Source organism: Gossypium hirsutum, chromosome D11 (genome assembly GCF_007990345.1).
Source record: "Gossypium hirsutum isolate 1008001.06 chromosome D11, Gossypium_hirsutum_v2.1, whole genome shotgun sequence".
Classification (NCBI taxonomy): Eukaryota; Viridiplantae; Streptophyta; class Magnoliopsida; order Malvales; family Malvaceae; genus Gossypium; species Gossypium hirsutum.
The window spans coordinates 65,476,922-65,493,089 of record NC_053447.1 but is presented as its reverse complement, the minus strand read 5'-3'; the positions used below and the strand labels follow the sequence as shown (position 1 = coordinate 65,493,089).

The 16,168-nt window shown below is 34.2% G+C and overlaps 2 protein-coding genes and 2 non-coding genes across 4 annotated transcripts; 1 reads left to right on the top strand and 3 right to left on the bottom strand.

Annotated features, from left to right (window-relative positions):
* Positions 1-2,293: 2,293 nt before the first annotated feature.
* On the bottom strand, positions 2,294-2,377 carry TRNAL-CAA (transfer RNA leucine (anticodon CAA)). The gene has a single exon. It is a non-coding gene; the product is annotated as a tRNA-Leu (tRNA).
* Positions 2,378-2,928: 551 nt separating this feature from the next.
* LOC107935627 (uncharacterized) lies at positions 2,929-3,762 on the top strand. Its single transcript, XM_016868248.2, has one exon. It carries the CDS (start codon positions 3,093-3,095, stop codon positions 3,522-3,524), a length of 432 nt encoding a protein of 143 aa, XP_016723737.1. The 5' UTR covers positions 2,929-3,092; the 3' UTR covers positions 3,525-3,762.
* A 1,582-nt stretch (positions 3,763-5,344) lies between these two features.
* Positions 5,345-5,428, bottom strand: TRNAL-CAA (transfer RNA leucine (anticodon CAA)). Its single transcript has one exon. It is a non-coding gene; the product is annotated as a tRNA-Leu (tRNA).
* A 969-nt stretch (positions 5,429-6,397) lies between these two features.
* On the bottom strand, positions 6,398-16,168 carry LOC107935657 (increased DNA methylation 1). The gene is made up of 9 exons (XM_016868277.2): positions 15,798-16,168; positions 11,029-13,963; positions 9,850-9,973; positions 9,244-9,326; positions 8,795-9,036; positions 8,402-8,488; positions 7,701-7,800; positions 7,279-7,480; positions 6,398-7,201 (listed from the first exon to the last, which is right to left on the bottom strand). The coding sequence occupies exons 2-9, from the start codon at positions 13,930-13,932 to the stop codon at positions 6,513-6,515; spliced, it is 4,431 nt and encodes a 1,476-aa protein (XP_016723766.2). The 5' UTR covers positions 13,933-13,963; positions 15,798-16,168; the 3' UTR covers positions 6,398-6,512.

The window sequence follows — 16,168 nt, the reverse complement described above, 5'->3', positions numbered from 1 at the left end:
ATTCAATTCAAGTAGTTACTTGAATTTATGATTATTGATTTTAGAATGATCCTTGGCATTGCCGATTAGTCATTTGTTGTATTGAGTCTACTTATTAGCGTCTAGTTGAGCATGCATCCTTTAATTGTTTGAATGAATTGTGAAATCACATAAGAGGACCTTAAATTTGTTTTTAACCAATTACCTCAGCTGAAACTTTAGAAATTGATTGGTCTTAGAGTAGGCTACCCCTGAGCAAAAGAGCCTATCTTTCGAATGTGTTATGATGTCCACAGCAAATGACCATATTTTTTTCCTTTGTATGGAAAGAATTATTACTAGGAGTTGTACTTTCAAAGGTGATTATTGGATACAAGTATGCATCCAATTTGAATATACTCAAAGTTTCAAGTTATTCCTTATATTTGGATATGTTTGAAAACGCGTTGGACACTAGTGTCAAAAACAGTACTTTATGGAAAATGAAGAGTTTGGGTACATTAGGTCATATTACTACTACTGTTGTAGTGTAAAGATCACTTTAGTATTCTTCAAAAGGCTAAATCATGAAGGATTCACATTGGATGTACTATTAGTTTATAAATCTCTACAACATCAATGAACCACATGATGTCACCTATTAATAAGCTAAGATATTCGTATTATTTAAATGATGTGTCATGATACGCGTACAGTAATATGATCAAGTAGTCAAGTACTGTGTTGCTTCATAGGATTCTAGAAAAAGGTCATAAATGATCAGAATCCCCTTGTTTTCATTGCATTTTTATGCCTTCTAAACTATTTTTATAGCTTCCTTATTATTAGTGGATATCATTTAAGTAGTGACTTGAATCCACCATTATATAGAACACATTTTGGGTTGCTTAGTTAAAACTTGGTTGTTTTTGGTTCACTTATTGCCTCATCTTTTATCCTTAATTGTTTGAATGAATAGTTAAATCACATAACGTACATTTGCCTTCGTCAATTACTCCTCGGCATCCTTGTACATTTGCAACCTTTCTTGGTTTACTTGGTTCTTTCATACCTTCCAAAAATTAATCGGAATGGCTGGACTGAGGGCATTGTTCGTGCTGTGATTGCAACGAGACCATCACATCGGTGAAGTAGGCATGGTAATTTCCAGTTTTGAAAGATCTAGGCTCAAATTGATTGTTGTTTTTTGCATTTTACTATATCCCTCTTGTTTTTGGTTCATTTTATATTTCTTGCTTGCCAATGTAGGGCCTCTTGGCCATTATGTTTATGAATGGTACCATTAGCACCTAATTTCTTGTGTCAAGGCTCAAGTATTAGTTGATAGTGAATATTGTGAACAAAACCGAGATGTGATGTTTTGGCACAAGTTCACACCTCGTAACCTTTTTAGTAGTCGCATCTAGTAGATTTGAGGTTGGAATCTCAACATCTGCAGTTGTTTCTCCTTATTATAAAAAAAACCTGTCGGCTCATTTTATTTCTCCATTGCCTCCTGTTATGTGAGCTTTTTACATGCACTCATCTCAATATTACAAAGCAAGTGTATATATATTTGGCATTACCAAGCTAATTATTTATTTACACCAAACTATATGTATTTAATTGTATACAAAAATTAGGGATGGTATTTGAATGGATACCCTTTTTTCTCATTGTTGAGGTTGCATGTGAAAATATGATAGGTTTTAATAGAAGTTCATCATTTTAAAACTTGATACGGAAAAACTTGGTGTCTTTGTAGAGTTCTTTTCGTTCTTTTCTTTTTTAAACTTAGGTTTCAATATTTGTTCAAGTATTTTATTTCACATACATATATGAAGAGTAGAACCTAATGCCTATATTTATCTGAGGGGATAAATATCGGTTAATCCAATACTAGTATACTTTTTTTTCTATTTTTTCATATATTTGAAAATTCATATTTTTTATATTTATAACTAAATATGTTTCAAACAATATTGAAAACAAAATAGAGAAATGGTTGGTATTTCAAAACAATATTAGAAAATATTTTTTTAACTAAATAAAATATTGAGCATATTAAAATATTTAGAAATTATTAAAAATGAAATAGAGAAATGGTAAAAAAAAAATAGATTTATGTTTCAAAGAAAGTGGAAAATAAAATAGAGAAACAGTTGATATGAAAAATAAAATACGGGAAAAAAACAATATGAAAAATAAAATAGGGAAAAATATGAAAAATAAAATAGGGGAGAAAGAAGAGAAATGGTTGATTTGAAAAATAAAATAGAGATATGGTTGATTTGGAAAATAAAATTATCTAAATAAATAAATAAAATAGAACAAATGTCAGAAGTGGGATTTGAACCCACGCCCTCTCACGAGGACCAGAACTTGAGTCTGGCGCCTTAGACCACTCGGCCATCCTGACTGTATGAATCAATTGGGCAAGTTGGTTTTGGCTAATCCATTTGGTTTAGGCTCCCTTTGGATCACTGGTAAGACTGTCTTTAATTAGATTAAAAGTAATGATAGCAGTGAGATTAATTATTGCAATAGTGAAATTGAGTAATATAACAATGAGATTAAAATATATATATTCAGATTCAATTGCAACAGTGATGATAAGTTGTATTATATTGAAGAAAGAAAATGACCATAATGAATATTATTTTAAAATCTAAAACCTATATTAAAAATTATAAATTTTCGATATTTATGAAATTAATAAATAACCAAAATTTATTAAAATAATATTTATGTCATATAATAATTTCAATACTAAATAATTAAAAATTAATTAAGATAGATGATAATGCTATTATATTGATTTTAAGCCCAATAAAATAATTAGAAGAGAAAATTAGAAAAAGGGCCTCCAAGAAACCTAAAGAATAGGTTGAGGCCTACAAGAAAAAAGGTCTTTGATGTCAAATTTTCAGCCCAATAAAATAGATGGAGAAAAAAATTAAATTTTAAGAAGAAAAAGGAAAACCAATGGGGGGTTTTAGGAGGTTTTAAGCAGGGCAAGCCAGCAATGGAGGAAAGTTCTGTACTTGTCGTCAGCCAACTCCGCAAACACCTGTAGAAACCTTGACCAAGCTCTCTGACTCACCGATTCCAGCTCGCCCAAACCTCCCAAAGAAATGTCTTCTCAGAACCCAGAACCCGAACAATCCCCTGATCCCAAAACCCTGAAAGACCCAGAATCCAAGCAACCCTCGGAAGAACCCCCAAATCAAGAACCCAAAGTAGAAGGAGAAGAGGAAGAAGAAGAAGGTGAGTGTGGGTTTTGCTTGTTCATGAAAGCAGGAGGATGCAAAGAAAGCTTTGTTGGGTGGGAAAATTGCATCCAAGAAGCTGAAGAAAACAAGGAAGATATTGCGGAAAAATGCTTTGAAGCAATGTCAGTTTTGCAGAAGTGTATGGAAGCCCACGCTGATTACTATGAACCCATTTTACGAGCCGAGAAGAGGGCCGAGGAACAGGCACTTATTGAATTGGAGAAAGAAAAGGAAGAGGAGAGTTTGGGTGCTCAGGAAGATTCCAAGGATTTGCTGAAGAAATCAGATGGTTAGTGAGTTTTGGGCATAATTGAGGGTTTTAACTCAGTCAATTTTTAGAAATTGAACGAAATTCAAATACTTTTTATACTAAATGTCATTGTTTTATGGATGATGGAAATAGGGTCATCAGAGACTAGAATAAATTTTCATACATATTGGAACTAATGGAGTGTTAGCTTACACAATTTGGATAGTTCTTTATTCCAAAGATTTGAACTTCAGACCTTTGAAATGGAATTTCAAGTTCTAACTTATGGTTTATTTGACAAGAGTCTGTCCTTTCATATTAGTGAATGGATGGTTAAGCTTTTTACCATGGCAATTCTTTCTATATGGGTAACTTTTGGATTGTTTTTGTATGTTTGATCACTTGATCCTTAATCTTGATAGGTGTCATTCAATTCTAGTTGTGTTGAACCTATGATTGTTGATCTTAGAACGATCCTTGGTATTGCTACTGAATTTCCTTACTACTGTCTACTTGTATCCATAAATTGCTTTTGGATCTTCTCTTGTGTGTTGATCCTTAATGTTGGGAGACTCATTCAATTCTAGTAGTGACTTACTAGTGTCTACTTGTATCCTTGATTTGATTTTGGATTTTTTTTCCGTTTTTTTTTTTTCGGGTATGCTGATCGTTAATGTTGGGAGATGTTATTCAATTCAAGTAGTGACTTGACTCTATGATTATTCATTATAGAATGATCCTTGGTATTGCTGATTAGTCATTGGTTGTATTTGCTTACTGGTGCCTACTTGTATCCTTAATTTGTCTTTGGATTATTAGATGCAATTCAATTCAAGTAGTTACTTGAATTTATGGTTATTGATTTTAGAATGATCCTTGGCATTGCCGATTAGTCATCGGTTGTATTGAGTCTACTTAGTTGCGTCTAGTTGAACTTGCATCCTTTAATTGTTTGAATGAATTGTGAAATTACGTTAGAGGACCTTACATTTGTTTTTAACCAATCATCTCGGCTGAAACTTTAGAAATTGAGTGGTCTTAAGAGTTGGCTACCCCTGAGGAAAAGAGCCTATCTTTCGAATGCGTTATGTTTTTTTCTTTTGTATGGGAAGAATTATTACTAGGAGTTGTACTTTCAAAGGTGATTATTGGATACAAGTATGCATCCAATATGAATATGCTCAAAGTTTCAAGTTATTTTTCGGCATCCTCGTACATTTGCAACCTTTCTTGGTTTACTTGGTTCTTTCATGCCTTACGAAAATTAACCGGAATGGCTGGACTGAGGGCATTGTTCGTGCTGTAATTGCAACTAGACCATCACATATGTGAAGTAGGCATGGTAATTTTTCCAGTTTCGAAAGATCTAGTCCCAATTTGATTGTTGTTTTTTGCATTTTGCATTTTACTATGTGCCTCTTGTTTTTGGTTCATTTTATATTTCTTACTTGCCAATGTAGAGCCTCTTGGCCATGACTATGTTCATACCCTTTTCTCTCATTGTGGAGATTACATGTGAAAATATGATAGGTTTTAATAGAAGTTCATCATTCTAAAACTTGATATGGAAAAACTTTGGTAGAGTTCTTTTCATTATTTTCTTTTTCAAACTTAGGTTTCAATATTTGTTTTAAGTATTTTATTTCAGATACATATATGAAGAGTCGAACCTAATGCCTATGTTTATCTGAGGGGATAAATATTGGTTAATCCGAGGGGAAAATATGAAAAATGAAATAGTGAAAACAATATGAAAAAAAATAGAGAAATGGTTATAAAAATGGAGAAAATGGTTGATATAAAAGTAAAATAGGATGGCATGAAAAATAAAATTTTCAAAAATAAATAAATAAAATGTTACAAATGTCAGAAGTGGGATTTGAACCCACGCCCTCTCACGAGGACCAGAACTTGAGTCTGGAGCCTTAGACCACTCGGCCACCCTGATTGAATGTCTTTTGCTTGTTAAATTTTAAACATATTATTTAATCAATTAAATAAAATGTTATATGCCATCAATTGGGCGAAGTAAGTTTGTTTTGGTAATCCAGGCTCCCTTGTGATATTGCCTCCCAATGAGTGGCAGTTAAATATTTGTATCGATGTAGTGAGATTAAATATTATAGTAGTGAAATTAAAATATATTTGAATTCAATCGCAGTAATGACTACAAGTTAAATTATAGTGAAGAGAGAATAACTGCAATAAACATTATTTTAAAATCTATAAATATATGATAAAAATTATAATTTATTTAATATTTAAGAAATTAACAATTAATAAAAATTGTTGTTAATAAACTACGTTCCTCTAGAGAGGACAATAAGACTAGATGGGTAAGATGCTAATGAGTACTTAGGTTATTGGTTAAGGCAAAAGTTTTAACGTTGGATATCAAGTTCGAGTTTCGTGAATTTAGCTCTCATTATATGTGTATATTCTACTTAAATTTTGTCTTTTTTTCTTTTTTTGAATTGGTTTGACTTTATCCAATTCTTCATTCACAATAATTTGAATTGGTTGAATTTCGCGTTCAGGTTGATCTATTGTATTAGTTAAACTTATATATATATATATATGTGTGTAAGATGCTTATTTTTCATGATAATTCGCTATATTTTTTTAAAGTTTTATTAATAAATTACATCTTTCCTTTTAAAAACATTTATTTAATTTAAATTTTTATATTTCTATTTCCTTAATAACGTAATTTAATTTAAAATTTGAGAGTTCAGTAGAAATCAATGAGATTTTTGCTATTATATGATTTAAGTTGAAATTACACATTTGGTATCAATAAGCCAATGATAATTATAATTTACAAATTATAAATCATAACAAATTAAAATCTAATTTATATGTATTATTTTTATTATATTTAAATATATATACTTAATTTAAATTAAAAACAAATCACTTCAAAAAGATGGATCATTTATGATAACATAGAATTGTACCCAAAACAGGGAAAAATAGCACATGAAAAGGGATTTTCTAAAATTTACAGTTACATTGTTACTTATACATCCAATTCACAGTCTTTCAGCAGTTGTTTCCCCTACAGACACCTGTGTTCCATTACAAATACATGATTCCTTAACACTAGAAGAAGCTAATGCCATTTCTTGTTCTTCACAGGACACCTCCAAAAACTGTTCTGGCGTCACAACTACCCCTTCATCGATTTTAGCACTATGGTTATCGACACAAACAGGATCCGACTGCTGCACAGACTCCACTTTCATTACAGTGTCAGCTTCATTGTCTCCACAGCAACCATCAGTTTGGGACACGGAGTTGGTTTCTCCAGCAGGATATTCTTGACAACTCCTGACCTTAGGCCGCTCCTCCAGCTTGATCCTAACTTCTTCAGACAAAAAATTACAATCAGCGCATTGTACAGATTCGTCTGCCGACTTTCCCTTCGTACAGATAACTAGTCTAGTAGTTTCTTCTATAACTCGTAAGGCCAAGTTATCACACAGCTCCTCTCCACCGGCATTGGCTATTTCCTTTGTACCATTGATTTCCGATTCTTGCAGAGTCTTGTCTCCAACAAACTCGGTTACTACTTTTGCACAAGCTTCTTTTGCATAAATGGTATGCTGTAATGAATCGGCTAATTGATCTCCTACAGCTTGAATGCCTGCGTTGGTTAGTTCTTCACGTCTCAAATGTTCAATTGAGTTATCTTGTTGCAAACATGATGTATTGCCGGTTTCTGTATAACCACGAAGATCAAATTTTGTTTCTTTGAACTTGAAGAACTATGAACTTTAAAAAGTGGGTGGAAGTTACCTGATTGTACATCTGTTTTTTGGGATTGATACAAGGGCTTTGACAGCAATACTGTTCCTGGAAACACCATCAAGTTGATCTTATTAAGTGCTTCTCTTTCCTCTTCCTCCACCAGCTTGAAACCGAAACCCTTGGTCCATGTTTCCACAACATTCGGAATGGCAGTTATCACAAGCTTTTCCACCTTGAATGAGATCAGCAGCTATAGAGGAAACATCGATCCACAAGGGTGAATAAAACAAATAAAATTAAGTTTCAAACACAACAGTTGCAAAAAATAAAAAACGTAAGCAATAATATCTATCAACTGTGAGGATTTTACAATGTTAAATTCCTATGGTAAACAACTTGTGCATATAATATTTGAACTAGTGCTACAAAGAGTGTATCAAAGCATATCGATTATGGAGAAGAGAACACACCTCTTCAATGACGTTTACAAGAGATCGACACATTCCTTGACGACGGTACTTGCTGCAAGTTGCAATAAGAGGCATCTCCGCAACTGTTACACCATGTATCCTACCCCAAATAACACAGAAAAACCAAAAGTAAATCAAAATGCCAATGACATAGAAGGTTCAAAATGGCTTAGAACATCATTATAAATCGGAAAGTCTAAGACATATTTGCTCAATTAACTAGGAGGAATTAAATGCAATGTCGAATAATTGGAGCCCGAATCAAATTTGCAGATCTCAGAATGATCACTTCTAAAGTGACAATAAGCAAAATATATTAGATGTTGATAATACTATACATGTGGCAAATTGATATCTTTATATTGAACATGACAAAGATGAATAATCCCCAGAAGTTTTATATGAAGGCCCAAGTACTCCCATCCCTTCTGTAAATGGAATGCAAGGACATAAGTGCCTTATGTAAACATAGTATTTATTCAGATATGCTCGAATGACCCCTTCTCGTAATGAGAATGTATATATAGCCATCTTCCTATTTGGTATGGTTGGAATGAACTTATAAACATGAAAACAACTCGATTATATCTCATACTTAAAAAAAGAAGAATTATTGTTAAAACTTGATCTTATTACATTCAGAAAGAAACAATGGAAAATGTGGTATAAAATGATCTAATATGATATACCTACTATACTACCTGATTGATGCCACACAAATAACCACATCTTCCTTCTCCAAGACAAGAGAGTAAAATCCGGAAAAATTCAAGCGTGCAAATTCTGACCTGATCATTTTAAAAACAGAAGAATGTGAATCATAAGCAGTCTTCAAATCAGAAAATGGAAAGATTTATGAGAGCAAGAAACAGATCAAGAACTAGATGACATTGAAAAGAAATTAACCCAAATTACTATTTTTCTACAAAATATATGATCATAAGAACGCAGCATGAAGCGAATAAAAATAATTAATATTTGAGGAGAATGAGAAAATTTTTGTCTCTACATGTAAAAGCCAGACCCAGAACATTGAAGATAATGACAAATAGGGAATTAATACAAAAAAGAAAAAAAAAGAACAGGTGTCTCACCCCCAATTGTACATGAGATGGGGCCTCATGTCAACACCTGTTCTCGGATCAACCATAGACAGAAAGCATTCTTCCATGATAGACAGTGCAACTGCCAGTTTTGAGTTGCATTCTGCCTTCAGGGCCAACCTTTGAGCAGAATGAATTTTCTGATCCTCATGAATACATCTAAGAAGTGTCCAAGAAAAGCCATTAGAGAGGTGATTAATCATCCCGAGACGAGAACTAAGACCCAAGTGCAGCTGCAAATACCAGTGAACTTGCATCAGAACATAGAAAGCGGATAATGTGGAATATACCAAGCTACAGAAGGCAAGGCATGTAGCTAAATAAAATTACAAAGGCAAAGACTTGAACTTATGCCCAGAATAGAAAACTATTTAATAAGGTAAATCCAACAGATTCTTTGCAGCATAATAAGATTCAAGAAGTTTGAATCACAAAAGTACCTCCTTGCAGCTTCCTCCACAAAACAAAGTATCAGAAACCTTTTCTTCAAGCTCACTTTTATCATTCAGGCATGCCTTATGATCTGTTTACAAACAGTGAATAAGCTAAAAAATTAGAAACACAAATCACAGAGAAGTATCATGAAACACTCGCATTATAATGGTAAAAGAGCAATTTCAACAAAAAGCCTAAAGAAAACCAAGAACATTCAAATGAGCAGAATTGGGTAGTTTATTGTATCATATTCTCTGTTTTCATACTTTTAGCCTACCTTTCTTCATGTAGCACGATACAACTGATTCCGGATGCTGAATAAAAATCTCAATTTCTTAAAAGAAAATATGCTAAGAGAAAGGCTTTACGAAGATTTTCAATGTTATGCTCTACAATAGATATAACAATTCCATCTTCTTTCTTTTTCCTCTCTGAGAAAGCTAAATCAAGAAACAAATAAAAGAAAAATGTTCTTTAAAACGGTAACTAGTAGGCTACCCTACATTAAACTAAAGATTATTGGTCCAAACCATATTTCAAGAAACTCAATGCTGTCCTAATAAATAATATAATTTTTTCAGAGAAACGTCATGCCGAGGGGAAAGAATTACATTTGTGCTCGCACTGTGAACATTTGAATGAATCAAATGAACTCGAAGCATCTTTATCATTAACAAAGTTGCCACATATCGGACAAGTGCAATTTGAGCAATACCAATTGCCCTCCGGTAGTTCCTGGAAGCAACAAAGTAAAGCACGTGAAGTCATTAGTAATTAAAAAAAAAGGACGAAAATAGTAAAGCCACGCACGTGAAAAGGAAAGAAATTAGAGTAATTTCCATGCACCGTAGAACACAGAAGTAGAACCAAGTCATATATATAGAGGAAAATTTTGGACAAAAATGGAAGGGGGAAAAATCATTGTTCACTAGTAGTTAAACTATGTTTTTAAAACCAAAGAAAACATTTTAGATAGAAAATGAAAACAAAGAAGACAAGAAAGTTTTTACCAACATTTACAAGATAGAAGTATACAGAGGAAAAGAAGACCATCTCGAATGGTTTGACTTGAATCAGAGCAGTCAAGAGACATGTACATATAAATACACACTTTTTTGGTGACATATATAAAACAAAGTTAAGTATATAGGGGAGAGAAACTCAACCAATATGTTTTATGCACAATGTATAAGCATCAAAGTTGTGGCTCTTTTTGTTGTTCTCAATCTTAGTACAAATACAAGGCACCTGCTACTGGACTCCTTAACTTAAGCTCCATTAAAAAAATCATCAATGAAATCTATTACATAGAAAGCACACCACCTACATGATTCTAACATGTCTATCTTGACACTTTTAAAGCTCATTATGTTGGTGTCTATAAGAAATAATATTTAATTGTTACTAAGCTCAGCATTCATTTGCAGATATATAACCATGCAAATGGAAAAGCACACATAGTTTAAAGTCTCACAGGTTTTTGGTCATTGAGGCAAATTAATCATCCCTACTTATGCTATTTGTCTTATTACAAGCTCAGAAGCTAATTTACCATATGGAACATTTGCAACCAAAAAGAAATTTTACCAAGAATAGCTTTTGGTAACTGCAAAAGGAACTTGCAAGATTAATAAGTGAGACTAGGCCAAATATATTCAACATAAGTAAATTTAGTAAAGCTGCAACAAAAAGGAAAAGAAATAAGGAGAATAATTAAGAATAAAGATCAGTTGTGAGAACAACATGCAGGTCAATGCAAAAAAAAGGGCAAGAGCGAGTAAAGAAGGAACCTTCATAAACAGGCAAGACAGATGAAAAGTAGAAGGGCAGTTGTCACAACAAATCAGTTCACCAACATCCCCACATAGACCACAAGAATCATCATTTTGATCATTGTCATCTGCTTCCACCTTCTGGATCCCATTTTTCCTGGTCTTGTACTCAGCAGACCATGCCTGCAGCTGACATAAAGTGAAAGGTTTACCGGATTCCATGAAAAGATTCATGCAGGGACGATTGAACTTGAATCCAGCATGAGTCTTAAACTCAGAAACTGATAGCACCCTATTGCAACAATTGCACACTATTCCATCCCAAGAAACAATACCATCTTTCACGATAGAATCATCCTCGGGGTCCCGATATTGGATGACATCATTCAGAGAAATAACCCCAGCTAAGATCAACCACGAGAGCACAGTCCTGGATCCGATATTATACAATTTAATTTCAGTAATATGCTTCCCTCCTTTACCAATGCTTCGAGGAAGCAACTTGCAGCGGCTCTTCTTGCTCTTGAACTTGGTCCGAGGTCTTTTCTTGGGGCCCTTCAATTTAGACCCAGTAGCAACCAAGCCTAAGTCTTTGTTTCTTATTATTGCAGAAACCAACAGGTCATCGTCTTGAATTTGGCATTCAGTTGATTTCTTTTGTCTGTTTTTAGAATCATCACGAGTGCCAAAACTCCTCTTAAACTTCGAACCTTTTTTCTTCACTTGATGTAGGCAAGTGCCAAGAGATGAGGACTTCCGTAGGTTTCCTTTGGTTACAAAGGATTCTTGGGCCTCTTTTGAATTTAACTCAGCCTGGCATACGTCAGTATCACGATGATCATTCATACCAGGAGGATAAGACCATAAAAAACCACTTTGGTTTAATGCGGTTAATCTAATTTCAGATATCTTTCTAGATCTCCTGCAAGCCTTCTTTTTCAAAATAACACCCAGGGCAGAACCTTCATCCTTTGTTTCAAACTTCAGAGCATCAGTGAGCTTATCAAACTGGTACTCATCGCACCCAGATTGCAGAAGGCCGTCACTAAGGTAACTTGGATGGTCATCCAGTAAATGCTGTGGAAGCTTTCCAACCTTGCCAGTATCTTGAGCTCCAGATGATTTATCATTTTCCTCCAGAGACTCGAATGATAAATCTCCTGGAAGTTCAGAAGGAGTTTTTACGTTACATTCAGATCTTTGTTTGTTAGAACTTGGAGAACTTAAGTTGCTATATTGGTAAGGGGCAGCAGATACAGAACCCTGAAGTATGTCGGAAACATCCCCAGATGCAACAAAATCAATATACTTCAAATTGCCTAGCTGGCCATGGGTGCTATCTGACCCACAAGCATATGATGAAGCAATTCGCTGACCTTTGACCTTGCAATCAAAAGTTTCTGGCCTGTTGGCAGTATCTTCCAAACACATACTTACTTGGTCTGCCTGAGGAACACGTACACCTTTCAGACGTCTCACTGCCCTTGACAAACTTCCATTGCCGGATAGGCCATTACAGGTATTGTAACTCCTCTCAGAAGCTGTCAACGAGCTTTCAGCAGCCAGAGAAGAATCATGAAGCTGAGTTGACATATGTCCCTGAGAACAGAACTTTTCCTTAGTAACATTTTTTCTCCGTGCTAAAACAACACCATTTTTCTTGTTAATTTGAGTAGCTAAACTGCTCCCTGCTTTAACCTCAGCTCCCTTTCTTAATGAACCAATCTTCCTATTAACGAATATAACATTCACAAAGGGATCTAATATAGCCCAATAATGAGCCAATGTATAAGAAACATTAGGTTGGTTAAGTTCTTTCTCAATATTCGCCAACGTATCTAATAGATCAGACCAGAACTGGCTCATATCAGTCCATTTCTTACCATCATTATCCAGCACAAAGTTGCAGCTATCAGAAAACAAAACCTGCCCAAAATACCTCCAAACATTAGGGAATTCACGAAATAGCCTCCCCTCAGGTGATCTATAAACTGTTTCCACATAAGTCCTACAGGATCGTTTACGTCTCTCAATAGACCAGCCTGCACTTCTTAGTATGCGAAAAACATGGGTCTGAAGAAGAGGACGAGGATCCTTCTTAGAGTCTATTACCCCAGATATATCAGAACTGCCCACTCCAGATGATTGAAATCCACTACGTTGTTCCTCCACACTAAAAGGAGACTCGAACTTCTCCACAACAGCGGCAGGACTAGAAACCACAAGCTTTGATGCAAAGCTCTCCTGTGAAACTGGTGAAGCTATAGCTTTACCTATCACTGCTTCTTTTCTGTCACTTGCATCTAAGTCTTGTATCCTAGACTTAGTAATATCCTTATCTTTCGTTTTAGTACCTCTGCCCCCTTTCACATACTGCTTCAACAGATGGCCACTAGATGTAAACCCCTGAGCAGATGAATCAATTAAATCAGGTGTAACTTTCTGATAAACAGAACCCAGAGATTTCGAGTACAAGCCACTAACAATTTCATTCTGCTGCAATGGTGCATGCAAAACCATTCTCCTTTCCGCTTTATCCCTAGAAACTTCAGCTGCAGAAAACTTAATTCGCTTGACACTTGCATCCAGGTCATCTCTCTCAGCCAGAGCATTTCTGTCAAGAAAGCTACCTGATGCACAAACTCCACCATAACTCTCAATTACTGCATTAGTATCCTCCTGGCATAAATTTTTCGAGCAAGACCAGCTTGTTACAGCTGAATTTGCACTATTTGAACACAATGATGTATCTAATTTCTTGCTATGCTTACATTCAAAATTATCTACACCAGCAACAGGACATCTTTTACTTGTGCTGCCACCACCATTTTCAAAGAAAACCTTCGTAAAAATGCCATGCTCATCATGTGACCCCTCAAAACCATCATCATGCAGATCTTCCGTATCTGCACTAAACGACATCTCTGCTAAAGGCAAACCCGCTTTGCACAATCTATATGCCACAATAAGAAAAGATGTTAGACATATCCCTCAATAATAAATGCTTTAGATTCAAACCATCTATTAATTGGTAGCAAAAGAGTAAAAAGAAGATCTATAAAGAAGACAATCAATACATAATTAATTATTATTTAACTATAAACCTTAAGCCTGAATTAACTTTATAACAGCAATGACTCGTACCACCCTAAGTTACATTACATGCAAGATACGCAACTAACATGCACATTATATAACACCGTAAAATCAAGAAACTAACTGGATTAACATCAATCAATTTATTTAATTGGTAGAAGGAAATTTCATCACATATATAGTTCAGTTATAACAAAACAGCAACAGTTTCCCATTTAATGCATACAAGAAACGAAGGAACCAAGCAGCAAAAATGGAAGTAAGAAGACAAAATATCCAAATACGGTTACAAAATATCAATTAAAGCACTCATTGTGAATTTGGGAGAAAGAGGGGAAATACAAAATCCGCATCTTTGACTCACTTCAGCAGGGCATTATAGTTGGTTTATACAAATGAAAAGAAAGAAAAACCCTAACTGATGCGGCACTATAGTTGGTTTGTACAAATGATGGTAACACTTAAACAATACCACTGTATTTAATTTCCTATAATGAAATTTTTATCTAATTAACCATGTAGCAACACCTTTGTTTGTCAATATACATCTCCAAATGCCTACCATCACATGCTCCATGTTATATAGGACAAACATCTGGTACGACCATTAAATAACATCTTAAAATACGCAAATCATTCTATAGAAGGATTCTTAAACTTCTTTCCTGAATCATACATGTTCTATTAATAAGCTACTTTCATGCATAAAGACTTCCAAAAATGTAACTGCATATTAACCTAATATTAACATGCATCCCTTTTTCTTTCTTCTCACAAAGTCGGATAAAAAACAGTGATAAAGTGACAATACTTCTTTTAAAGACAATGTTGCTGCCAAAAATGCCCAGTAATTCCATTGATACGAAAAGAGCAATTGCAAAACTTTTACTTAGATGTCTTTTCCTTTAGTACAATTTTGCTAGCAAGGTATAACAGATATGTCGAATCCTTGTTGCCATTACTATGGCTGGAGCTGTGAAATTAGTATATTAGCCTATATTTCAAACGAAACAAGTCAACAACTAACCTACTTTCTGCTCATGCAAAAAGAAAAAAGCTATTGTACTTCACAAAGAAAAATAGAGAGCAAAGAAAATAGAAAAACTCGTACTCTAAACGCAACAAAGATCCAAATTTGGAGCACAATCAATATAGAACTGCACTTGCACACTATAAACTGCACAACCAGGTCTTTCTCAAGTCCACATCTTCAGTATGCTTTCCTTTTACTAAAAACTAAGACCATCTATCCTACAAAGCACACACTTAACTCTTACCGGTTTACCCCAATCCCCAAAAGAAGGAAATATATACTTATATATAATTATGCCATTAACAGGAATTGTAAAACTCAATCATGCACCAGTTAAAGAAACAGTAGTTGTAAACTTGAATTTTTTTTAGTTCACAGTCTTTTCATCACCAATTTATCATGTTTCAACTTTCAGTAACCTGAATTCAAAGAAAAATCCTGAAAATTCAAGAAAAAAAAAAGAGTTCAGCTAAAAAATTCACTAGAAATGGTAAAAGAAACCAAAACCCAAAATATTTTAGGACCTAAAAAACACCAAACCAGATGCAGATCAAAACCCAGAAATCAAAATCAGAGAGAAAATCGATACATCCATCCAATACCAAACACCCAAACTTTCAAAACTTTATCCAAAAACATAAAATAAAAAAGAGCTAACCTTTACAATGCATGTTCTGATCAACATGCAAAAGTAGATCAAGGAACAAACTTTACTTTAGGGTTCAAGAGCAGAAAAACTGAAATGGGTTCATCTCAAAAATAAAATAAAATAAAATATAGATGAATCTTAATATAAAGCTTCAAAAATGGCAGAAAAATAGGGTTTTTCTTCCATCTTTTTGCTTTGCCTTCATCAGCTTAAGATACAAAGAACCAAAGCCGCAGTTTTGAAACTGAAAGGCTTTAACAAAACCCAAATAGTGCTCCACAGTATAACAGATCCACGAGAGTGTTGTATATGTCATGGTATATGTACAACTCTCTCTCTCTCCACTTCGCTTTTCTCACTTACTTTTTTTTTTTTTACTT